This window comes from Molossus molossus, unplaced genomic scaffold (genome assembly GCF_014108415.1).
Source record: "Molossus molossus isolate mMolMol1 unplaced genomic scaffold, mMolMol1.p scaffold_m16_p_2, whole genome shotgun sequence".
Classification (NCBI taxonomy): domain Eukaryota; kingdom Metazoa; phylum Chordata; class Mammalia; order Chiroptera; family Molossidae; genus Molossus; species Molossus molossus.
The window spans coordinates 93,906,337-93,930,616 of NW_023425355.1; the positions used below are offsets into that span (position 1 = coordinate 93,906,337).

Below are 24,280 nucleotides of genomic sequence, written 5' to 3' on the forward strand. Positions count from 1 at the left end.
ATTATTCCTAATACCTGCCACCTCTGACTTAATTAGTGGTGGAAGAATGGTCTCACAGCTGTTTGTCTCTATATGCAACCATTAAAAAAAAAGACACATACAGATCCCAAGTGCTACAGTTTAATAAAGCAATCCCAAATGTAATAATAAGTTTCATCTGAAAAGTAATAAAAAAATAGAACAGCCCTGGCCGGTTTGGCTCAGCGGTTAGAGTGTCAGCCTGCAGTCCAGAGAGGCCTGGGTTCGGTTCCCTCCAGGGGCACGTACCTTGGTTGCAGTTTGTCCTCGGCCCTGGTTGGGTCGTGTGGGTGGCAGCCACTCGATGTGTCCCTTTCACGTCGATGTTTCTCTCTCTCTCTCTCCCTCCCACTCTATCTGAACAAAATATCAAAAAAATAAAATAAAATAAAAATAAAACACACACACACAAAGAACTGCTTATATCAATTGACCATTTAGGTTTGACAGTAAAAGACTGGTTAGTGATTACAATGCATCGTAAAATCTTCAGAAGGAAAGGAAAATGTTTTGTGGATCATTTGGTTTTCTTTGTGTGGCAGTTTTTAAGTTATTAGATTTTAAAATCAGTACTTTTTAATGGAAACAACTTGACCAAAAATATGTCACAGAATTTTGAGACCCATTAAAACAAAGTTTAATGAGAAAAAAATGAAATTGTTGTCACAAGTCCAAATCAAACACTTCTCAACTCATTCTATGAGGACAGTATTACTCTGATTCCAAAACCAGAAAAATACAGTAAAAAGTAACTTTTAAAACCTATAAACCAATATGCCTACTGAATGTAGACATAAAAAATCCTTAGCAAAATATTAGCAAGTAGAACTTACAAATATATAAAAATTTATACACCATGACCAGGTGAGATTTATTGTAGAGCTGCAATGCTCATTTAATATATGAACCAGTCAATGCAATCCACCATATTAACCAGAAAAAGAAAAAAAGTCACATAATTATATCAATTGATGCAGAACAAGCATTTGACAAAACCCAAAACCAATTCATGACCAAAACTCTCATAAAAGTAGGGGAAATTTCCTCAACTTTTTTTTTTTTTTTTTGATAATAAAATCTATTGGACTTTTGATATTTTTAGAGAGAAAGGAAGGGACAGGGGGAGAAGGAGAAACATTGATGTGAGAGCGAAGTATCAATTGGCTGACTCCTGTGCAAACTAGGTATGTGCCATCACCTGGCATCAAACTGGCAACACTTCCGTGCATGGGACGATGCCCAACCAAGCCACACTGGCCAGGGCAAGAACTTTCTCAACTTGTTAACGAACATCTACAGAAGACATATGACTAACATCATCCTTACTGGTGAAGAACTAGACTTTCCTCCTAATATTAGGAACAGGCAAGGATATCCACCCTCACTACTCTTGTTCAACATAGTATTGGAAGTTCTAGCCAGTAAAATAAGGCAAAAAAAAGGCACACAGATTGTGGAAGAAGAAATAAAATTGTCTCAATTTACAGATAATATAATTGTCTTCATAGAAAATTCAAAGGAATTTACAGAGAAACTCCCATAACTAATGAATTTTACAGGGTTGCAGGATACAAGAGCAACACACAAAGCTCCTTACATAATTTTAAGGTTTATTATATAGTTACAGACTTGTGATATTGGTAGAAGAATAGACACATAGATAAATTGAGTGAAACAGAGAACCCAGAAATAGACTCACATAAATTAGCTAAACTGGTTTTGGACAAAGGCACACCAGCAATTCAGTGGATGAAAGAGTCTTTTCAACAAATGGTGCTGAAGCAATTGAACATTCATGGGCAAAATAAAACAAAACAAAAATCTAAAAAACTAACCAAAACCTCATACCGTATATAAAAATTAACTTAACATGGATCATATTTTTATGTGTAAAATGTAAAACTATAAGTACTTAGATATGACACCAAAAGCACAAGACATAAAAGAAAAAAAATGATAAATTGTACTTTCTCAAAATTAAAACTTTGCTCTACAAAATACTTAGAAGTATAGAAAGACTGGGAGAAAATGTTTGCAAACCCCATATCTGCCAAAGGACTCATATCAAGAATATATGAAGCACTCTCAAAATTCAACAGTAGACCTGGCTGGTATGGCTCAGCGGTTAGAGCATAGGCCTGCGGTTCAGAGAGACCTGGGTTCGGTTCCCACTAAGAGCACGTACCTCGGTTGCAGTTTGTCCCCGGCCCTGTCTGGGTCGTGAGGGTGGCAACCACTCGATGTGTCCCTCTCACATAGATGTTTCTCTCTCTCTCTTTCTCTCTCTTCCACTCTATCTGAACAAAAAATGGAAAAATGTCCTCAGGTGAGGATAAAAAAAAATTCAACAGTAAAATAACACTAATAATATAATTAGAAAATAGACAAAAGATAAGAAGAGACATTTAACTGAACAGGATATAGATTTGGCAAATAAGCATATGGAAAAATGTTTAATACCATGAACAATTAAGGCAATACATATTAAAACACAGTAAGAGACCACTATATACTTATCAGAATGGCTAAAATTTTTAAAAAATCAGCAGAACCCCTCTCCCCCACTGATTTCCTGACCCATGGAATGAGGCAATCATGGCAGAAAGGTCCAAGTGGAAACCCCTAGAGCTTCACCTTCCTACCAAAGTGTAAGTCAAAAGAAATGTCACATACTTAGGGGACAATGTCAAAAATCAGTTCCATCACCAAAGACTTGAAACATGCAGAAAAGGAAATTCCTATCACATCCCCATTTAATTCACCAATTTGGCCTGCACAGCAGCTGTTTGGGTCTTGGTGAATGTGGCAGTTTTAAACCAGGCCTCCAAAATTCTTTGACACTCCTCTGATTGAAATATGGGGTTGATGCCACCTCCCTTTGTGACTGCTTCAAGCATACAATACAACAGAAATGATGCTTTGAGACTTCCAAGGCCAAGTCACAAAAGGTTATGCAGTTTTATGCCTTATCCACCCTAACATTTGCTTTTGGAGCCCTAGGCCACCAAGTACAGACTCTGAATACTCTGAGGCTGCCATGTGTAATGAAGTCCAAGCCACGTGGACAGGCCATGTGTGGAAGGTGCTCCCAAAGAGTGAAACCTGGCCTTCCAGTTGAGTTCTCAGCACAATTGCAATCTGTCAGCGCAATAAAATGGTTTAATGGCATAAAGTTTTGGGATGGTTTGTTATTTAGCTGACAAATTATGCTGAGGATTTCAGACAGGACATAGTAAGAATGTTTTCTAGTCTGGCCTGTATGGCTCAATGGTTGAGCATCAACCCATGCACCAAGAGATCACAGGTTCAATTACCAGTCAGGACACATGCCCAGGTTGTGGGCCAATTCCCAGTGGGGGGCATGCAGGAGGCAGCCAATCAATGTTCTCTCTCATCCATGTTTCTATCTCTCTCTCTCACTTCCCCTCTCTCTAAAATCAATAAAGAAAAAAAAATTTTTTTAAATATTTTCTCTTTGCTCCATAATGTCTGAAGACTCAGCTGAAATGACTTGATGGTTGAAGGTGACTGGATGGCTGGAGGCTATAATATTCCCGGAGCTTCCTCACTCACATGCTTGTTGCCTGTGCTAGGATGCCTATTCTAGCTATTTCATATGCATGGAATCACACAATACAAGGGTTGGCAAAGGAGGTTTACAGTTGTTGGTATAGAAAAATATATTCTACAAAACTATATACCAATATAAGAATAAACTGGGAAGAAGGTAATGAAGGGAGGAAAAGGAAGGATATCTGTAATAAATAATAAAAGAAAGAAACAAAGAAACAGCCTGGCCTGTGTGGCTTAGTAGATTGAGCGTCGTCCCATGGACCGAGAGGTCCTGGTTCACTTCCCCATCAGGGCACATGCCGGGTTGTGGGCTTGGTCCCCAGTAGGGGGCGTGCAGGAGGCAGCTAATTGATGCTCCTCTCTCACATTGATGTTCTTATCTCTCCCTTCCTCTCCCTCTAAAAAATCAATAATAACATTTTTTTTTTAAAAAAAGAAACAAACAAAAAACTGTTTTGTGTACTTACAACAGTAAACCTACTTTTGTCCACCCCTGTATTTGTCCCTGTATGTTTGGCTTGTTTCACTTAGTACAATGTTTTTGAGGTTTCTCCATGCTATAGCATGTATCAGTACTTCATTTCTTTTTATGGCTGAATAATATTTCTTTTTATTAATTAATTTTTTAAAAAATATCCTTTCTTTATTGATTTTAGAGAGAGAGGAAGTGAGAGAGAGAGAGATAGAAACATCAATTGGCCACCTCCTGCATGCCCCCCACTGGGGATTGGGCCCACAACCTGGGCATATGCCCTGACTGGGAATAGAACCAGCAACTTATTGGTGCATGGGTCGATGCTCAACCACTGAGCCATACCAGCCGGGCAGTCATTCATTTACAATCAGGGACTAAAGCAAGTCAGGAATTTTTCCTCCCAGCAAATTGATGCTTGCGTGTGTGTGTGTGTGTGTGTGTGTGTGTGTGTGTGTGTGTGTGTGTCTTAGCTTTATTTTTATCCCAAATTTCAGAGGTCTGAGCTGTGTGTGGTTCTCTTATCAAGGTGTGGAAAAGGCTCTGCATAGCATCCTAATGGGGTATGCCACTTCCAGAAAGAGATCCACCAATCATTGTGCTTCTTTCTTAGTGGCAGTAGGGTTGAGGTACAGCAAGTTGTTTCTCTCTTCAGAGCAACCATCTCAATATGCCTTAGCCCACTGGATGCTCAGAAAGTTCATGGAGGTGTTTGGGGTGTTGGGTCCCTGAATTTCCCTGGGGCTTATCTCTTATCCTGTACTGAAATATTTACTACTTCCTATGCATCGGGCTGAGTCACCATGATGGCATTAATGCAGTGTACCAACATAATGTCTTGGGGACAATGAGACCATCAAGTCAGTCCCTGGGGACTTAATTATGATAATGTGCTAGAGAATTGAAGGGACAATGCTGGGGGTCTTCCTTTTGACTTTTCTGCCCATAATTGTCTTCAGTCCTTGAGTCAGGGAGCCTCTGGGAATTTTTCCATCTGCCGATTGTGTTTATTCCAATTTTGCGATCAGGAACTAGGGAAAGAGCCACAGGGGAGTCCCTAGTGAAAGAGACATGGACTAAGACTCCATTTCGGACCATTGGACCACAGTGGCATTCTATGTCCCTAGAGGAAAGTAGGAGGAAGGTTTAAAACACAGTATACACTGTAGTGCTATATGTACCTGGCCTCACCTTCACTTAAGGGCTCTGAACCTGTGAACTGACTGGGTCTGGGAATTAGATGAAGGGCCATGATTTTCTATTCAAGGTGGGCTGCCATTCACCATACCTTGAGTTTTTGCTGTTGATTGTTGGGGTTATAGACCATGGTTCACTATAGGTGGCCTATTAACACAACACCATGATCAATTAGCCACCACTAAGTTCCATGGGGAGACACTACTCTGGTTCCAGCTGCCAGTCTGCTGCTTATCATGATACTCATCCTGTTTCTATAAGATTGAAAGCCACTACTTGGCCTCTGCTGCTCCAAGATCCCATCATTCCCACTGAGAGCGCAAACCTGTTTCCATGACAGTGATTCCTACCTCAGTTCCCAGACTAGTTTTCCAGAACCTTCACCAAAGTACATCTAAGTGTTTTGGTGAAAGGAATGTCCTTTGAACCCTCTCAGGGCATGTAGTTAAGGGGTGTGCCAGTAGGATGCACATGACAACTTCGTTCCCATATTCCCACCTTTCAGAGAGTTCAGATTGGAGACAATGCAGGATGGGAGGAGTAGGGCACAAGAATTGGCACCCCCTTGCTCAGCAACCAGCCAGGCGATTTCATTACAAGATCTCCAAGAAAGGCAGGATCAGCTTCATAGGAAGGAGAGGAGGAGCTGCTTCTGCTGGTAAGGAAAGGTCCATGGGGGTTTCTGGGTTTAAAAGATATAGATTCAGCCCTGGCCGGTTTGGCTCAGCGTTTAGAGCATCGGCCTGTGGTCCGGTTGGAGTTTGTCCCCAGCCCTGGATGGGTCGTGCGGGTGGCAACCACTCGATGTGTCCCTTTCACATCGATGTTTCTCTCTCTCTCTCTCTTTCTCTCTCTCTCTCTCTCTCCCCCCTTCCCACTCTATCTGAATAACAACAACAAAAAAGATATAGATTCACTCAACAAATATTTACTGAAGTGGGGGATTGGGAGAAGAGTGTCAATGGGAGGAAAAGGAAAAACATTTGTAACAAAAATATATTTAAAAATTTTTTAAAAAAAATTTACTGAGCATCTTCTAGGAGCCAAGTGTATAGCAGTGAACAGAGCAGACAAAATTTTCCTAGCTTCATGAGGCCAATATTCTAGTGAAGAGACAGACAATAAACAAGATACATTTAAGAAAGAGGAAAGAATGTGCCTGGAGTACTTCTGAACAGCCAAGGGACAGTATGGCTTTTATTTTTAGTGAGATGGTATATTAGTTTCCTAGGGCTACCATAACAAATTACCCCAAACTGGGTGGCTTTAAACAACAGAAATTTATTCTCTCACAGCTATAGAGGCTGGAAGACTGAAATCACTCCAATCTCTGCCTCCATCTTCACATGGTTTTCTCTTCTGTCTGTCTTTTCCCTTCTCTTCTAAGGACATGTGTTGTTGGATTTGGGGCCCACTTGGGCAATCCAGGATGATTTCATCTTGAGATAATTATATCTACAAAAACCCTTTTTCTAAATAAGGTCACAATCATAGATTCCAGGAGTTAGTACATATCTTTTGGGGGGGCCACTCTTCACCCCATTACAGAAGGGAAGCCATTGAAAGGCTTTGAGCAGAGGAGGGACATGGCCTGACTCATAGTTTTTTTGTTTTTTTTTTTTAATCCTCATCCGAGGACATTTTTCCATTTTTTGTACAGACAGAGTGGGAGGGAGAGAGAGGAAGAGAGAGAGAGAGAAACATCTATGTGAAAGGGACACATCAAGTGGCTGCCACCCGCACGACCAACCAGGGCCGGGGACAAACTGCAACTGAGGTACATGCCCTTAGCGGGAACCGAACCCAGGCCTCTCCGGACCACAGGTGGACGCTCTAACCGCTGAGCCAAACCGGCCAGGGCCTGACTCATAGTTTAATGGCTCTTTCCAGCTGTTGTGTTGAGAAGACGCTATATTTGGAAAAAATAGAAAGGGGAACTGCAGGAGGCCACTGAAAAAAATCTAGGAGAGCCATAATGATGGCATGCACTACAGTAACAGCAGTGAGAGTGGTGAAAAACTATCAGATTCTGCATCTCTATTGAAAGCAAAGCTGACAGGCTCTAATAGATGGGATGAGTGTTGGAGAAAGATGAAGCCCATAGGAGAACCATCAATGCATACCTCAAACTTATTCAGACAAACATGTACCAATGAAATATTATAAAGTAAATGGGGTAAGTAATGAACTACTCATGGATTGGTTGATATCGGGGACTTGGTCGTCTACAAAGTCAATATAGATCATTATTACTACTGCCTTGGCATACATCATAATAAATTCTTGGTAGACTAAAAGTTATGTGAGGAAAAACCAATCATCTGTTTTCTTAAGCCCCAGTAAAACAAAACTGAAAATGTTCTATTTTTTGGTTGGCAGGGGAGGATTGGAAGAAAAGCAGTAACGGCTCTCTCTCTCTTTTTTTAATCCTCACCTGAGGACATTTTTCTATTTTTGTTTAGATAAAGTGGGAGGGAGAGAGAGGAAGAGAGAGAGAGAGAGAAACATCGACGTGAAAGGGACATGTCGAGTGGCTGCCTCCCGCACAACTCCAACCAGGGCCGGGGACAAACTACAACCGAGGTACATGCCCTTAGCTGGAACTGAACCCAGGTCTCTCTGGACCGCGGGCCGACGCTCTAACTGCTGAGCCAAACCGGCCAGGGCATAACTGCTCTCTTTTGTCAGTAGCAACTTATTAGAAAAGGTAACGGCAAAAGATACCATTTACTATTGCAATAAAGAAATAACCAGGGCCCTGGCCTGTTTGGCTCAGCAGTTACAGCGTCGGCCTGCGTTCCAGAGAGAACAGGGTTCGGTTCCCTCTAAGGGTGCGTACCTCGGTTGCAGTTTGTCCCCGGACCTGGTTGGTCGTGGGGGTGGCAGCCACTTGATGTGTCCCTTTCACGTCGGTTTCTCTCTCTCCCTCCCACTCTATCTGAACAAAAAATGGAAAAAAATGTCCTCGAGTGAGGATAAAAAAAACAATAACCAGGGATCAATCAAGTCCACAGAGGCTAGGTTAAGAACCCGGGCTTGAGAGAAAGAAGAGGGAGAAGAGCACCGAAGAACAGAAAGGAAGAGGGCTTGAACCAGGAGCCAGTTCCTGGCTGTCCAATTCCACAGCCACTAGTGATCTGCAACTACTGAGCACTTGCTATGGACCCTGGTCGTGGAGTTCACATCAAGGTGTGCTAAGTGTAAAATATATACCCGAGTGATTTGTTAAAAAAAAAAAAGTGAAAAAGGTATTCCCTTCATAATATTGTGTGTTGCTTATATGTTGAAATAATATTTTGGATAGCTCGGTTAAATGAAATTCGTTATTAAAATAAATTTCAACTTTATCTTTTCACTATTTTTCTCCATGTGGATGGTGGAAAATTTTAAAGTCCACAAGTGGCTCTCACTCCATTCCCATTGGCTAGCAACTAGCTGGATGAGGAATTGCAAGTAGCAAAGGCCTTAATGTTTTCATTTTTCAATCGGGACTGATCCAATTGCAACCTTAAAAGTTCAGCAACAAGCTACACTTGATAGAGCACTCAGCCAGCCGGCTGCTCAAGCCCAGCGAAGGTACAAGAACAGTGGCTGGGGCCACGCCCACAAGCTACGCGCTGTCTGGGCAGGCTGCGCAAGCCTTCCCAGCACGAGCTGCCGAAGGCGGGGTCGAGACCCAAAGCGCACGCGCATGCGCAGGCGCGCCCTGGGGGGGGGGGGAAGCCAGCCAATGAGATTGCGCAGACGGACCGCTCGCTCCTCAAGCCCTTCATCGCCCCGCCCTGCGGCGCGGCACGCACAGGGAGGCGCACAGGTGGGCGGGTTTTAGCGGCGCGGCCTGAGGGCGGCGGGAGTCTGTAATCGCTCTTTTGGCGGTGGCCCACGCGGCTCACACGTTCTGCGGGGAAACATGGCGGATGTGGAAGGTAAGGGTCGTTCTCCCACGTTTGGTTTGGCCGAGCTTTCCCGACTGGGGCCAGCTCCGCTGGCTTCGACATCCGGGGTCCGGGGACGGCGTCAGAGCCCGAGCTCTCCGTTAGTTCCAACTGCTCCGCTGGTCCGGTAGCTGCTAGGCTTCCTGTCATCTTTGCCTCTGGGCCCGGGCTCCACGGGTGGGGGCAAGGCGCGGCAGGCCCTCGCCGTGAGCTGGCGCCCGGAGGCCCGGGATTCCCGCTGACGGCACAGCCTTCTTAGGGCCCGGGTCGCCATCAAAAGGCGGCGGCCATGCCTACAATCCTGTAGTGGCAAGAGACCTAGCAGTACCTGTGTTGCTGTCAGCGCTACGGGGTCAGGAAATCATGGTTGGAGTGGGTAGGGAAGAAGAGGGGTTGAGAGGCTAGGTACCGTCGACACGCAAGAAAGTTCTAGAAGTCACAAGCGGGAACAGTCAAGGGGTCACTCACAGAACTTTCCGAAACGTGGGCCAAACGCTTCTGTAGCATGTGAAGCCCCGCCACCGCCACGTGGTGAATCTAATGGAAGCTAACACGTGCGACTGCTTCCAGTTGGCTTCTGAGCCGTGCAGCCCGCTCATTTGGCCTTACACACTTTGTTTTCCTCAGTAATTCTAGACCAAGTATCCATTTTCAATCTGCCTTGGTTTTGTTCTCTGTTTTAAGCGTTGTTGCCTTTATTTTTGGGAAGAACTCCCAATTCTCGGTGTCTTTTTTTGTTTTTGTTGTTTAGTGTGTACTTTGCCAAAGAAGCATAAAAAGAAAAAAGAGCCGAAGTCATTACCAGAAGAAGATGTTGCAGTGAGTAGGAATATATTTTACTTTGTTTTGGCTAAAAGTAAAGGTCACCTAGATAACAAGTTATAGAAAATTATTTTTATTTTTTTTAAATGTAAGCAATTTTATTATTCTTAATCCTCGCCCGAGGACATTTTTCCATTTTTTGTTCAGATAGAGTGGGAGGGAGGGAAAGAGAGAAACATTGACATGAAAGGGACAGACACATTGAGTGGCTGCCACCCACACGACCCAACCAGGGCTGGGGACAAACTGCAACCGAGGTAGGTGCCCTTAGCGAGGACTGAACCTGGGTATCTCTGGACCGCAGGCCAATGCTCTAACCTCTGAGCCAAACCGGCCAGGGCAAAAACTATTTTTAAAGGTTACAAGGAATAAGTTAGAATTGAGCAGTTGTACATACCCCAGCCAACCTAAATCTCTCCTATTATGTATAATTTGCTACATGGTGTTGGCCACACCAACTGCTTTCTGTGAAATTTTTTATTAATTCCACTTGAACACCCACTATTCCTTTCTCTTTAAATAGCTGTACTTTGGGGGGGGGGGGCACTTCATTTACCCTTCTGAAATCCTGACTCATTTCTTCTCTTTCCGTTGGAGATCCCAGTGAAGAGGCATAGACTAACTTGTTTTGTGTTGAAGGGACATAGGCTTCTGTGATAGTAATGGAATTGTTCAGAATCCGGTGGGAAGTCTAATAAGGTGTGTTTCTGTCCTCTGGAAGGAAATACAGCACGTTGGAGAATTTCTTATCAAACCTGAATCCAAAGTAGCTCAGTTGGACACATCTCAGTGGCCCCTGTTGCTAAAGGTATGTGGTTAAGATTGTACATCAGGTCAGTGCCTGGCTTTTACATTATTTCTAAATGTTAAACAGTTCTTTAAGAGTGCTTGATGCTAGCATCCTTCACTTAGGAAATGCCAGGTGATACAGTCTAAAGCAGTGTTCTTCAAGGTGTCTGAGATGAAGGACCAGTGTTGTTTTTTTCCTTTCATTTCCAGTGCACCCAACTGTCATAGAATACAGTTAAAATGTCAAAACAATGTCAAACTGCTATCCACATTTATAAGTAATTAGTTCTTAGTTTCTGTACTTTACTTTACCGACCTGTGCCAGATTGTGGGCCACACATGGAGTAGGACTACTTTAACACTTGAGAAGCATGGGCTTTAAAAGCCAGACCAGTTTGGGTCAGGCAGTGTGTGACCCGGGGCCAGTTTTTAACCTCTTTGCGGCTGTTTGCTCATAATATCTTCTTTTAGGACGTTAAGCCGAGGACTACAGGGGGTAATCCATTGAACATGATTAACCACAGTGCCTGACATGTCTCATGTCCTTTAGAAATTATTGACTTAGTTGGGTTTTCTTTCTTTCTTTTTTTTTTATCCTCACCCGAGGACATTTTTCTTTTTCTTTTCTTTTTTTGTTCAGATAGAGTGGGAGGGTGGGGAGAGGGAGAGAGAGAGAAACATTGACGTGAAAGGGACACATCGAGTGGCTGCCACCCACACAACCCAACCAGGGCCGGGGACAGACTGCAACCGAGGTACGTGCCCTTAGCGGGAACCAAACCCGGGTCTCTCTGGACTGCAGGCTGACGTTCTAACTGCTGAGCCAAATCAGCCAGGGCCTTAATGGGGTTTTAAATAGTGCAGTCTATAATGAGTTGAATTGCAAGTTTCACAAATGACTGAATGGACATTAGCTCTGAGATTAGGAGAAAAAAAAGGTTAAGGTAGAAAAAGTTACTGAGAACACCCCTTGACAAAGTGTTTTAATAAAACATATGTATATGATAAAGGAATGAAATTTGCTCATATATTTCAACACAGTTGAGTTTCTGCTCAGCCAGAGATGCCTGCCATTTAGATGGCATCTGCTTGTCTATTGTAGGCCCTGGGAATATACTAGTGAACCTGGTAGGCAATGGCCCTGCCATCGTAGAACTTAAATATAGAGGTGGTCTGTTAATGTAGTTAAAATACTTGCTATGTGTGGTAAACACCATAAAGAAATTAAACTGGATATGAAAGGTGGGCTTCAGTTGAGGGGAGCTCTTTCAGACCAGTGACTGAGCCACAGAAAGAGTAAAAAGGAGCAGACATGAGAAAAGCAGAGAGAGGAGCATCTGGAGCAAGAACAAGCTAGTTATTTTTGAGAAACATTGCTGCCAGTCCTCCTTGATATGGCTATCTTTTGTTCCTAAGAAAATCAAAGCTAGTCCATACTTTTTTCATAAACCTGCATGGTGAAGCCCAGCTTGCTCTGTAGTACCCCAGGAAGTCTCTTTCTAGAGGAGTAATCACATTTGTCTTATTACTCATTAGTAATTTTTTCTAATATATAAAGAGGCATAACAGCCTGTCACAGCAGTTAAAGAAAATACAGGAACAAAATCCAAGTTTGTGAACTTGAAGGGTAATTATATCACAGTTGGTGGTGTGGGCTGATTTCTTGTTTTACATTTATTAATGGTTTCTTGAGTTTACTTTGTGTTGTGTCATTTGCTTTCTAGAACTTTGATAAGCTAAATATAAGGACGACACATTATACACCTCTTCCTTGTGGTTCAAATCCTCTGAAAAGGGAGATTGGGGATTATATCAGGTAAGTGTGTTGGGAGCAAGCATATGTTCTTTTCCAAATAACCGTTTTTATATCAGTTATTCAAGGAGGTAATGGCATCTTAGAATGGAATTGTCTTAGATATCATACCACCTGTACTCATGGTAAACTTCTTTTTCCTCTTCAGATTCAGTTGTTATTAGGAGACCAGAACCAATACCCATCAATTTCTTTTCCATTCTAGGACAGGTTTCATTAATCTTGACAAGCCCTCCAACCCCTCTTCCCATGAGGTGGTAGCCTGGATCCGACGAATACTTCGGGTGGAGAAGACAGGACATAGTGGTACTCTGGATCCCAAGGTGACTGGCTGTTTAATCGTGTGCATAGAACGAGCCACTCGCTTGGTAAAATCACAACAGAGTGCAGGTATGTGGAAGAGGTGACTAATTTGAGATTGGAAGTCTTTCTGTATTTCCCTTCTTCATTTTGGCTCTTGAAATTGATTTCTTCATTAGTAAAAAAAAAAAGTCCCAAGGAGGGATACTCTTGTTTCCTCTGTACCTTCTGTGTTCTTTGCCCTTTCTTGGAGTGCTAGGTTACTAGGCATGTGCACATCAAGCCAACTACATCTGTTCTAGCACTGAGGCAGACCTGTGAGTCCAGCTCTCAGCTTATCAGTCCAGGCTCCTCTGACTCCACGCTGCTGCTTCTGTCTAAAGTGCCCTTTCTGTATTTTCATCTGGGAAAATTCTCCTTGACCTTGCAGAATTTTTTCCAGGCAGGCTCTACACTAGGTATTCCAACTGTCCTTGTCAGCACATTGAAAGTTGAACTCCCCATGAGAGAAAATATCGTTCCTTTCCCACATCTGCCCCGTGAAATCTGTCTTGACGCAAATTTTACGGAGACAGAAGGTCAAAGGCTTTTCCTGCTGCACAAAATGGGAGTGATATGAGTATAAAAAATACAGAAAAGTCAGTGGCCACACCTGACTACTCTTTTGTCATTTTTCAGGCAAAGAGTATGTGGGAATTGTCCGGCTGCACAATGCTATTGAAGGGGGGACTCAGCTTTCTAGGGTAAGTCTGTAATTATAGGGAGGGCATCTTTTGCTGACTTGGATCTCTGAGCCCCTAGGCATCTGGAGACGGGTCAGCTTTCCTGGCTGCCCTCTCCTGTGCCCTTTTTAGTGGGCTGCCCTAGCCAGCCTGGACTGGTGACTACAGATGGCAGGGGCACTTCTGGCCATGTCCCTTCTGAGAAGAGAATTTGAAAGGGTATTTTAGATCTTAAATGATTGACAAATCTTGTGTATGTCAATTGTGGTGGGTTTTTTTTAATCCTCACTTGAGGACATTTTTGTATTTTAGATCTTAAATGATTGACAAATCTTGTGTATGTCAATTGTGGTGGGGTTTTTTTAATCCTCACTTGAGGACATTTTTGCATTTATCTTCAGATAGAGTGAGGGGATGAGAAGGGGGAAGAGGGAGAGAAACATCGATGTGAGGGAGACACATCGACTGGTTGCCACCCACACGACCCCAACCAGGGCCAGAGACAAACTGCAATCAAGGTATGTGCCCTTAGCAGGAACCGAACCCGGGCCTCTCTGGTCTGCGGGCCGACACTCTAACTGCTGAACCAAACTGGTCAGGGCTCAATTGTGTTCTTAAACTCCCAAAATATGCCCTTTGATCTTTGGAGAGTCCATGTAATGAGAGTCTTTATTTTGATTTGTGCTTACTCTTCAGGCCCTAGAAACTCTAACGGGTGCCTTATTCCAGCGACCCCCACTTATTGCTGCAGTAAAGAGGCAACTTCGAGTGCGGACCATCTACGAGAGCAAAATGATTGAGTATGATCCTGAAAGAAGATTAGGTGGGTCATTAGGCCTGTGAGGAACTGAATTAACAGACCATATACATGGGTAGGAATGGATTCTTGAAAATTATAAACTCTGTTAAAAGTGGATGCCCTTATTCTATGGTGCAGTCATAGCTTGTATCTATTGTCTCTAGTCTCTCTGGCTTAGATAAAGTATAACTGGGTTTCTCAACTGGTGATATGTTTACTTTGGAAAATGTGTGTGTATCTTAGGAATCTTTTGGGTGAGTTGTGAGGCCGGCACCTACATTCGGACGCTGTGTGTACACCTTGGTTTGTTATTGGGAGTTGGTGGTCAGATGCAGGAACTTCGGAGGATTCGTTCTGGAGTCATGAGTGAAAAGGTAACAGTGTGGGCTTAGCAGTTTTAGAGTTGGTAATTTATACAGGGTTGGGCAAAGGTAGGTCTACAGTTGAGAGTACATAAAACAATTTATTCTTGTATTATTATTTATTAATTATTGTATTATTTTCCATACGAACAACTGTAAACCTACTTTTGCCCCACCCCGTATATTCTAGCTTTTGGTGGAACTCCACCTGCTTCATGTCCTGGAAAAGGGAATTTCCAAAGTGTTGAGTTCAGTTCAGGGCAGCTTCCCTGTTCTGATAATTAAACTTTGGGACATTGAAACACAGGCTAGGGGAGATGATTGGATAGAAAGCATTGCTCTATTCATTTACCTGCCAGCCCACAAAGATGCTTGCTCAGATTTAAATGTATCAGCAGGTTAAAGATGTCCAAAGAGACTGAAGACTAATGAACTTGGATTAGCAGACAATTCTAAATTCATTCAGGTTTTGGAAGTTTGGGGTCTTTTGGGCTATTTGAGATCAATGACAATGAATAATTTTTATACATGGCTGTTTTTCAGGACCACATGGTGACAATGCACGATGTGCTTGATGCCCAGTGGCTGTATGATAACCACAAGGATGAGAGTTACCTGCGGCGAGTTGTTTACCCTTTAGAAAAGCTGTTGACATCTCATAAACGGCTGGTTATGAAAGACAGTGCAGTAAGTTCTGGGTTTCAAGTCTGTGTTTGGACAAAATGTGACTTTATTTTATTTATTTATTTATTTTTATCCTCACCCGAGGACATTTTTCAATTTTTTTGCTCAGATAGAGTGGGAAGGAGAGAGAGAGAGAGACATCGACATGAAAGGGATACATTGAGTGGCTGCCTCCTGCAGGGCCCAACCAAGGCCAGGGACAAACCGCAACCAAGGTACATGCTCTTAGCGGGAACCAAGCCCGGGTCTCTCTGGACCGCAGGCTGACGCTCTAACCACTGAGCCAAACCAGCCAGGGCCAAAATGTGACTTCAAAGACAAGATGTGGTCCATGTCCTGAAAACTTTTTCTATTTAAAGAGGTAAAATATAATGTCATGAACTTAAATTCCTTGGGAGTTTAGTGTTGTTTGTCTTTTTTCTTTTGTTTTGTACATTGGACACTGGGTTCTTTTTCCTTTTGTGTTAATGGAAACACTTATGATTAACTTTTTTATTAAATCAAAATCACATACTGATTTAAAGTAAAAGTTTAATGCTAGGCCTATTTTTATTTATTTTTTTTCTTTATTGATTTTACAGAGAGGAAGGGGGAGGGAGAGAGAGAAACATCGATTGGCTGCCTCCTGCATGCCCCTCACTGGGGATCAGGTGCACACCTGAGCATGTGCCCTGACCAGGAATCAAACCAGTGACCTCTTGGTACATGGGTCGACACTCATGTCACCCTGAGCCACAGCAGCCAGGCTATTCTTTTTTTAAATATGTTCTTATTGATTTTTTTAGAGAAGGGAGAGAGACACCGAAACAGTGGTGTGAGAAACAGATCTGATTGGCTATTTCCTGCACGTCCCTTACTGGGGACGGAGCCCGCAACCCAGGCATGTGCCCTGACCAGGAATCAAACCGGTGACCTCTTGGTACATGGGTCAACACTCAACCACTGAGCTATACCAGCTGGGCTAGGCCTATTTTTAAATAAGGCAAATTAATAAAACATACTTTCCTAAGAGTTTTCCCAAAGTAACTTGGCTTAAGAAATAGACTATCAGTGGTACATAGAATTTGCCTTCCATAACCTCATAGTCCTGCATGTGCCTAGTAAACTGATTTATTTAAATTACTACTAGAAAAGGTGGTTTTGATAGGGATAAAAAGTTGAGACTAGCCCGACCTGTGTGGTTCAGTGGATTGAGCATTGTTCCATGGACTGAGATTTCCTGGTTCCATTCCGGGTCAGGGTACAAGGCCGGGTTGAGGGCTCAGTCCCCCGGTGGGTGTGTGCAGGAGGCAGCTGATCGATGTGTCTCTTTCACATTGGTGTTTCTATCTCTCCCTTCCTCTCTCTCTCTCTCTAAAAAATCAGTAAAACATTTAAAAAAAAAAAAAGTTGAGACCAGAGAATTTCAAAGATTTAAGTTATTTCTCGTTTGGGAATCTCATAAAATTTTATTCTGTTTAAATAACTACTAGTTTGAGTTCATAAAACCTAAACATCACTGGGCCTTTCAAACCTTTTCTTTTTTTTTCAAAATTTTTTTATTTTTTTTTATTTTAGAGAGAGAGGAAGGGAGAGGGAGAGAGAGAGAAACATCAATGAGAGAGAACATCAACTGGCCACCTCCTGCATGCCACCCACTGGGGTTTTGGCCCACAACGTGGGTCTGTGCCCTGACTGGGAATCGAACCGGTAACCTCTTGGTGTATGTGTTGATGCTCAACCACTGAGCCAAACCGGCCAAGCTCAAGCCTTTTTTTTCTTAGCATATTTATCACATAACGTTGAGTAGTCCTCTTAATGATGCAAGTAAGTATGCAATTAGTTTTGTCAGCTTGGGATTCCTTTTAGTAGTGATTTAAGTATTAGTTTCTTTCCAAGAAGTCCAGAATTTTACTAATTTTTTTTTTTTTTTTTAATCCTCACCGGAGGACATTTTTTCCATGTTTTGTTCAGGTAGAGTGGGAGGGAGAGAGAGGAACAGAGAGAGAGAGAGAGAAACATCGATGTGAAAGGAACACATCGAGTGGCTGCCACCCGCACAACCGACCAGGGCCGGGGACAAACTGCAACCGAGGTACGCGCCCTTAGCGGGAACCGAACCCGGGTCTCTCAGGACCGCAGGCCGATGCTCTAACCGCTGAGCCAAACCGGCCAGGGCCAGAATTTTATAAATAACCTTTTTATTTCTAATGGTATTATGAGCAGAAAATAAATTTTTATTAATTAAGGCTGCCTTTGTGGCCAACTGCATAATTAAGTTTTTGTGAAACATCACGTAGTGATAAAAAAAATTCTCAAACTTTGAAGAATATAAATGTATATCTTTAATAATTTTCTTTTTGTACGTGCCCCTAGCGGGAACTGAACCTGGGACTCTGGTCTGCAGGCTGACGCTCCAACCACTGAGCCAAACTGGCCAGGGCTATATTTAATAATTTGAGGTTTATCATTCATATTCAAATCTTATTTAGATATTTGATGTATCTCTTGTTATTGTTCATAATAAAAGACAAGACAAAGGAGTATACTAAAACATGTTACTATGATTGATGATTGAAAACACTTAAATACATACAACGACGATATAAATATATACTCTCCTTTTGCTGGGATCAAACTGGTGTCTTCTGGGTAAATTTAAGGTGAGGGTGGAATATGGTCAACAAAAGAGATCTAGATAGGACAAGGCAGATGGATGCATTGAGTGCCATTGAACTCAGGGAGAGGTGGCCTTAACCATGTACCAGTTGGCCTATGCATTATGCCAAAACCTGTGTGTAGTTGGTTCAGTAGCCTTGATAATCTTGCTTGCTAGTTACTTTGGGAACCTGTTACTACCCAAATCTCCTAGTAGATCTAATAAGTCTCCTAGTTCTGTCAAGGTTTTTCCCCTTAATGGTAAGGAAAAGAAGATCAATTAAGGGAAACTAAGGTTGGGCTTTGATATAAAATGAAAACATCCTTAAGTTCCACAGACAAAGAAGGAGTCGCTATTTTAAGTCCTATGTAACATTTTTAAGTCAGCGTTTGTAAAGTGCCTAGTGTGTGGCGAGGAGTTGCTACTATTTAGTGTCCCTTCACATGTTGATTGCAGCCAATGGCTGTTGATGGTGTTAGCCCCATTTCACAGGTGGGGAGATGCTCACAGGCCTCCACCCCTTTGTCTGAATTTGTTCTGGTGTGACTGTGGGGTTGAGGGCAGTGGCTGGGACTCTCACAAGTGATGCCATCCTTGTAGGTGAATGCAATCTGCTACGGGGCAAAGATCATGCTTCCAGGTGTTCTCCGATATGAGGATGGCATTGAAGTCAATCAGGAGATCGTGGTGATCACCACCAAAGGGGAAGCGATCTGCATAGGTAAGAGGGGAAGTCGTCCTCATTCCTTCTGTACCATCACAGTCAAGTCCCTTGGTTTGATTTCACTGTATTGCCAAGGGTCTGTAAGGGTGGTCACAGCAAAGGGCTATGTCAGACAGGCACAGACAAGGAAGAGGTAAAATTTCCCCTTGTCCCTCTAGCTGCTGTTGGAGGTCATGTCTCAGTAGCTTAGTTCTCCAGAGAGAAGAGAGGAAATCATTAAGAACAGTCCGTGGTTGTCAATGAAGAGCCTATAGTCCACTCCTTGTCTGCACATCCATGTGTACATCCTCAGTGAAGGACACCTTAAGGCAGTAGAGCTTAGAGTTTTAAAAAGTTGTATGAAACAGTGGAATTCAGGCTTACCAGTTATCAAGTCTTTCCCCTTTAAATCATTATTTTTTCTCTTTATGACACCTGCAGCGATTGCATTAATGACCACAGCAGTGATCTCTACCTGCGACCATGGGATAGTAGCCAAGATCAAGAGAGTGATCATGGAAAGAGACACTTACCCTCGGAAGTGGGGTTTAGGTCCAAAGGTAAGTGGGACTGGTCGTGTGTCTTGCCAAGTTATTTTGTTTAGCATTGTTGAATACTTGGGCAGCTTTTGGTGTGACCCCACTGCCACAGCTTTGCCTTGTGCTGGGCCCTGGGGGAGTGGATGTTGAGTAGGAACTGACCCATCTCAGACCTTAGAGATTTCAGTGTAATGGGAGGAAGCAAATGAGCATCACTCAAATTGCACAATAGAATGGTGAATTTTAGCCAAATTGAGGGCTTATCAAGGAGTGCAGAGGTACCTGGTACCTCGAGAGTCTACAGTGAGGGGTTTGACCTGTTTGAGGGGATCCAGGTAAGGGAGCTTCACTTGAGCCGTGCCAGTGTGGAGGAAGTAACATTAGGTATTAATGAGGTGAAGAGGGGAGGGATAAATCCAGGGCAGCTGGAATAGTATGTTACAATGGCCCTGTGCCACAAAATGTCACTTCTGAGGCTATCAATAAAATAGTAAGCTTTATTACTTTTAACAAGTGCCATGTTTGTGCCTGTTGGAAAGAGGGGGTGAATTTTGAGTGTTCTATAGATGAGTGTAAGGCCCAGGTGAGAATGCACAAGGGAGAAACTTTATTTGGGCCATGAGCGTGCAGTCCTAATAACCTGCTATATGTGTTGACACCGTCCTGACATTGAAATCCTGACGTCCACCAGGCAAGTCAGAAGAAGCTGATGATCAAGCAGGGCCTTCTGGACAAGCATGGCAAGCCCACAGACAGTACGCCTGCCACCTGGATACAGGAATATGTTGACTACAGGTGAGGGTAGGACGTTTTAGAGACCCAGGACAGGCAGAGACTGCACACTCGCCTGAATGCAGTAGTGTGCCAACTACAGGTGAGGATGTCAGTGGCAGTGAGGACAGGAGGATATAGGACTTGGAGGGGTAGATACAGCATGCTAGCCACTTGGACGAGTACATCAACTACAAATGAGGACAAGAGGTCACCGGGCCCAGGTGTGCGGAGTGGGAGGCAGGTTTAGTTGGATGGAGGGAGGGTATTTGCTAAATGTGGGATCAGGAACCTGTGTGGCCATTCACGAGGCCTTGGGGGTGCTGTAGGATAGCAGCAGGTTGCTTCACCTTGACTGTCTAGGCCAGTTGCTTGGGCCTCTGCAGCAGACAGTTATCCCTTTCTAGTCTGGCTTGTGGGACTCTAGAGGGAGTCAGTCTGCAACAGTAAGTGGTAAGTTCTTGTGTCCAGCGTCAGTACTTTGATGGTGGCTTTAGACTTGCCAGATACTACTGGTTGACTGCGGGTGAAGCAGTCCCTTCATGGAAAGCTGTTCATTGAATCTAACCAATTGCTACCTCTCCTTTCAGTGATGTTGTGAAGACAGAGGTAGTTGCTGAAACAGCAAAAGCCTCAAAGGTAAGTAGCTGTTTCGGGAGATGGTTTTGTTTGGCTTATCCTGGTAGCTGTGCAGTCTAGCCATAATATATCCTGGCTCAGTACTGCAGGGCCTTCCACCCCTGTGGGTGCGAGGTGCACAGGGAGATGACGTGTTGTACCTCAGGGTACTTTTTTGGGCCCAAAGGTGCCAATTCACTTTCCTATTGTGTCTGCTGGGAGAAATGTGGGTTGGGGAATCAGACTGGCCTTATCTTCCCCCACAGCTTAGGCAATACCAGTGAAACTGAGGGTGCATATTCTAGCCCCCACCCTGGGTCAAGTGAAGGCACATGTGTGTTGAAATCGGAGGCTGTGACACTTGTATGGGACTCAGTAGGAGCAATACCACCTGAGGCTGGCAACTGTCTCTAGGTGGCACCAGTTCAGTGTTACAAGTTTAAGGAGAACATGTGGTGGCAGCTAGGCTTCCTAGGGTTGGGGACCACTGGCATTACAGCACACAATGACATGTGTGGCACTGAATGACCTAAAGCAAGCTGTCTGGAAGAGCTTGTCCTGCCTTGCCTGCCACCTTTGAGGACTCATGGGAGCACCCCTAGGAGACATGTAATTCAACTTTGTATACTAGTGAGGGTTGGCCTCCAGAAAAACAGCTTGCTCAGGACCATTCATTCCCTGAGCTCCATTCTGCTGCTGCTTTGGTACTCCTGTGGTGCCCATGGCTTCCTGCTCTTTGTGGATGAGACCATATTTGAATCCTTGGTAAATTTAAGGACCCATTGGGGTTCATAATTAGAAAACTTCCTGTTGTACCCAGTCAGGATCTTTTCTGGTGGCTTCCCACCTTTTGACTCACTAAACCTTTTTCATCCATTTTTGCTTAAGATCTAACATTTAAACTCTGGCCAGTTTGGCTCAGCTGTTAGAGCATTGGCCCGCGGACCATAGGGTCCTGGGTTTGGGCACGTACCTTGGTTTCAGTTTGTCCCTGGCCTCTGTTGGGGTCTTGTGGATGGCAACCAGTTGATGTGTCTCTCACATTGATGTTTCCCTCCCTCTCTTACTTCCTCTCTCCCTCCTGCTCTATCTGAAGATAAATGCAAAAATGTCCTCGGGTGAGGATTAAAAAAAAAAAAAAAAGATCTAATTGATCAAATTGTCTCCACCTTAGCGGAAGCGAGAGAGTGAAAGTGATGAGACTTCGCCAGGGTCTCCACAGCCAGTCAAGAAGGAAAAGAAGAAGAAGAAGGATAAGAAGGCCAAAGCTGCTCTGGAGGGTGTGAGCGAGCCGGGAGATGGGGTATGTATAAGCATGTTCAGGATACTTCAGCTCCCTTAGTCCTTGGTGGTGGTGGTTTGGAGGTGGAGGGTGAATTGCCCAGTTGGTGCCGGCCTGGTTACTCGGGGAGCTGCCCTGTATTGCTGGAGTGCTTCTGCTCCCCTACTACCCCGTGGGATGTACAGAGACAGGCCCTGGCATTTTACAATAACTCATGGTTAGAATTTTGTTGATGGTAGGTGGGGAGGATGTGTAGCTTGGGAACCTGAATGCTCCTATTGGTAAAAGTGGAGCACTGGGGTACCGCTGAAAAGCTCAGGACTTTGTGTTATGTGCAAAAATGGTTAACCCAGGCTATCCTTACAGATCCTGAAAAGGCACTTGACTGTGGAACTTCCCCTGATGGTTTCCTTTTGGGAGAGTGGCAGTGGTTCTGTTAACAGATTCTGTGAGCTTTCTTTCTCTTTCTCCCAGGACAGTGATACCACCAAAAAGAAGAAGAAGAAGAAGAAAATAAAAGTGGAAGTAGTTTCTGAGTAGTGGAGATCACTTTAAAGCACTGTGTCCAGCTGGGAGGAGAAATTAAAGCCTTATTGAGAAAACAGTTCCTTTTGTTCTTGAGGGAGTGGAACATAGGTCCCATAGGTTCCAGAAAGAGTGGAGAGTTGAGGCCCATTTTAGCTGCTGAGACTTGAGTGATATTAACTGGTGTGGTCGTCCATCTTGTCCTGTTTTAAGGATATGGGTATAGGAAGCAGACTTGACACTGCCCAGTTCTCTACTTGGGAGAGTTGGGAAGCCTTGCTTTCAGACCCTGCACTGCCCAGTAACCATGTGCAGCTGTTTTCTGACGGCCGTTTTAACATCATCATCCTTCACTCCTTTGCTTCTGCTACTCCCCCACGCCCCTCTGTTAAAAAGTTTGTAAAAATTGCACAGTGAAAAGGTGTAGAGCAAGTAAAATAATATAACAACCATGTTTACTGGGGGGAGGGTTCAATCTCCAGTGTGCTGTGAGGACATGGTCTAGTCTGTTGTCAGCTCCACCTTTGTTACTCCATATATCTCCCAGGTAAAGGCTGGCAAGGACTCATGGTCTTTCATCTTCTCAGCTAATTCCAGTCCCTCTGACATAGCAGTTGTTTGTGCACTTAGTCAAGTGTGTATGTACAGCCTCATGTACCTAAATCCACCTACTTGTGTTTGTGACAGAGCTCAAAATGTATTCTCGTTTTTATTCTCTTAACTTCCAAAAGATGTAATCAGCTGTTGCTGGGAGAAGGTTGTAATTTTTACTTATTAAAGTTTGCTTACTATGTTTTTTAAGTATTCCTGTTGGGTTTTCTAATTGGTGGTGATTTCAAACTAGTAGAACAAAAAATATAAAATGATTTGATTAAAAATCAAGGGACCTTTATGTCATATTTGAAATTTGATGCTATTATGTTATGGATCTGGTAGAAGGTGTGTGTGTGTCTAGAGAAAGCCCAAGGAAGCAGGAAAGAGCCAGATCTTACAGGCCTTCAAATATCTGTAAATACTTTGGGCTCCAACTCAGCAGTGGGAGCCCAATGAAGCTTTACGTTGATGGCCCAGTGAGTGGCAAAAACCCGGGGATGGTGAATCTGAAAGCCGTGGTGAGGTCTAGGATTGCTTCCAATTTGGTGCCAAAACCCTTGAAAATATGAGGAACAGCTTGTGCAGGGAGTCTCCAGATGCAGCAAGAAGCCTTTGCAGGTTTTGTGTACCCCAGTGCCCGGGATCCACCCCTAGGCCCAGAAGCCCCTTCTCTGAATGTGACCAGAATGTAAGCCTCTGTATTAGCAGGAAGGTCAATATGCCTGCCCGTGATGAGTTCCAGGATAAGACCTGTGTAAATACCAGGACAGGGGGTTGGGTTTTTTTGAGGGTGTTTGTAATCCTAGCAGTTGTTTGTTTTAGCTGTTGAGAGTTTAATCTGGGCAGCCAGTCATGTGGATTCTCTAAAAACCATGTTTTGCGAATAAAGGCTAAAAGGAGTGACTTAGGAAAAATGGTAAGATTGGGTAGGCATGTCATAACGAAGGCCGTTACAAGCAGAAGCAAAGATATTTGCTGCTTACCTCCCCATGGAGCAAAACCGGACAGTCATGTTGCATGTGTACACGTACACATACCTGTCATAATGCACCAAATTGTGCCCTGCCCAGCACATGGACACCCTACCTTCACTCTCACACACAAGAGATAGGATAATTCTGACC

At 43.7% G+C, this 24,280-nt stretch overlaps 1 protein-coding gene and 2 non-coding genes across 3 annotated transcripts; all 3 read left to right on the plus strand.

Annotated features, from left to right (window-relative positions):
• Positions 1–9,078: 9,078 nt before the first annotated feature.
• DKC1 (dyskerin pseudouridine synthase 1) lies at positions 9,079–23,357 on the plus strand. The gene is made up of 15 exons (XM_036270270.1): positions 9,079–9,186; positions 9,947–10,014; positions 10,739–10,825; positions 12,531–12,622; positions 12,825–13,009; positions 13,598–13,662; positions 14,338–14,464; positions 14,684–14,814; positions 15,346–15,489; positions 18,725–18,845; positions 19,269–19,387; positions 20,058–20,161; positions 20,728–20,776; positions 21,930–22,058; positions 22,512–23,357. The coding sequence occupies exons 1-15, from the start codon at positions 9,171–9,173 to the stop codon at positions 22,575–22,577; spliced, it is 1,503 nt and encodes a 500-aa protein (XP_036126163.1). The 5' UTR covers positions 9,079–9,170; the 3' UTR covers positions 22,578–23,357.
• LOC118636823 lies at positions 15,037–15,170 on the plus strand. The gene has a single exon (XR_004960796.1). It is a non-coding gene; the product is annotated as a small nucleolar RNA SNORA36 family (small nucleolar RNA).
• On the plus strand, positions 20,521–20,649 carry LOC118636828. The gene has a single exon (XR_004960800.1). It is a non-coding gene; the product is annotated as a small nucleolar RNA SNORA56 (small nucleolar RNA).
• Positions 23,358–24,280: the final 923 nt, after the last annotated feature.

Bases quoted from the DNA above. Each gene is read 5' to 3' on its own strand.
- DKC1 (XM_036270270.1), top strand. The intron at 10,826-12,530 runs GTATGTGGTTAA...TTTGCTTTCTAG, and splicing joins AGTGGCCCCTGTTGCTAAAG to AACTTTGATAAGCTAAATAT. The intron at 20,777-21,929 runs GTAAGTAGCTGT...TCTCCACCTTAG, and splicing joins AAACAGCAAAAGCCTCAAAG to CGGAAGCGAGAGAGTGAAAG.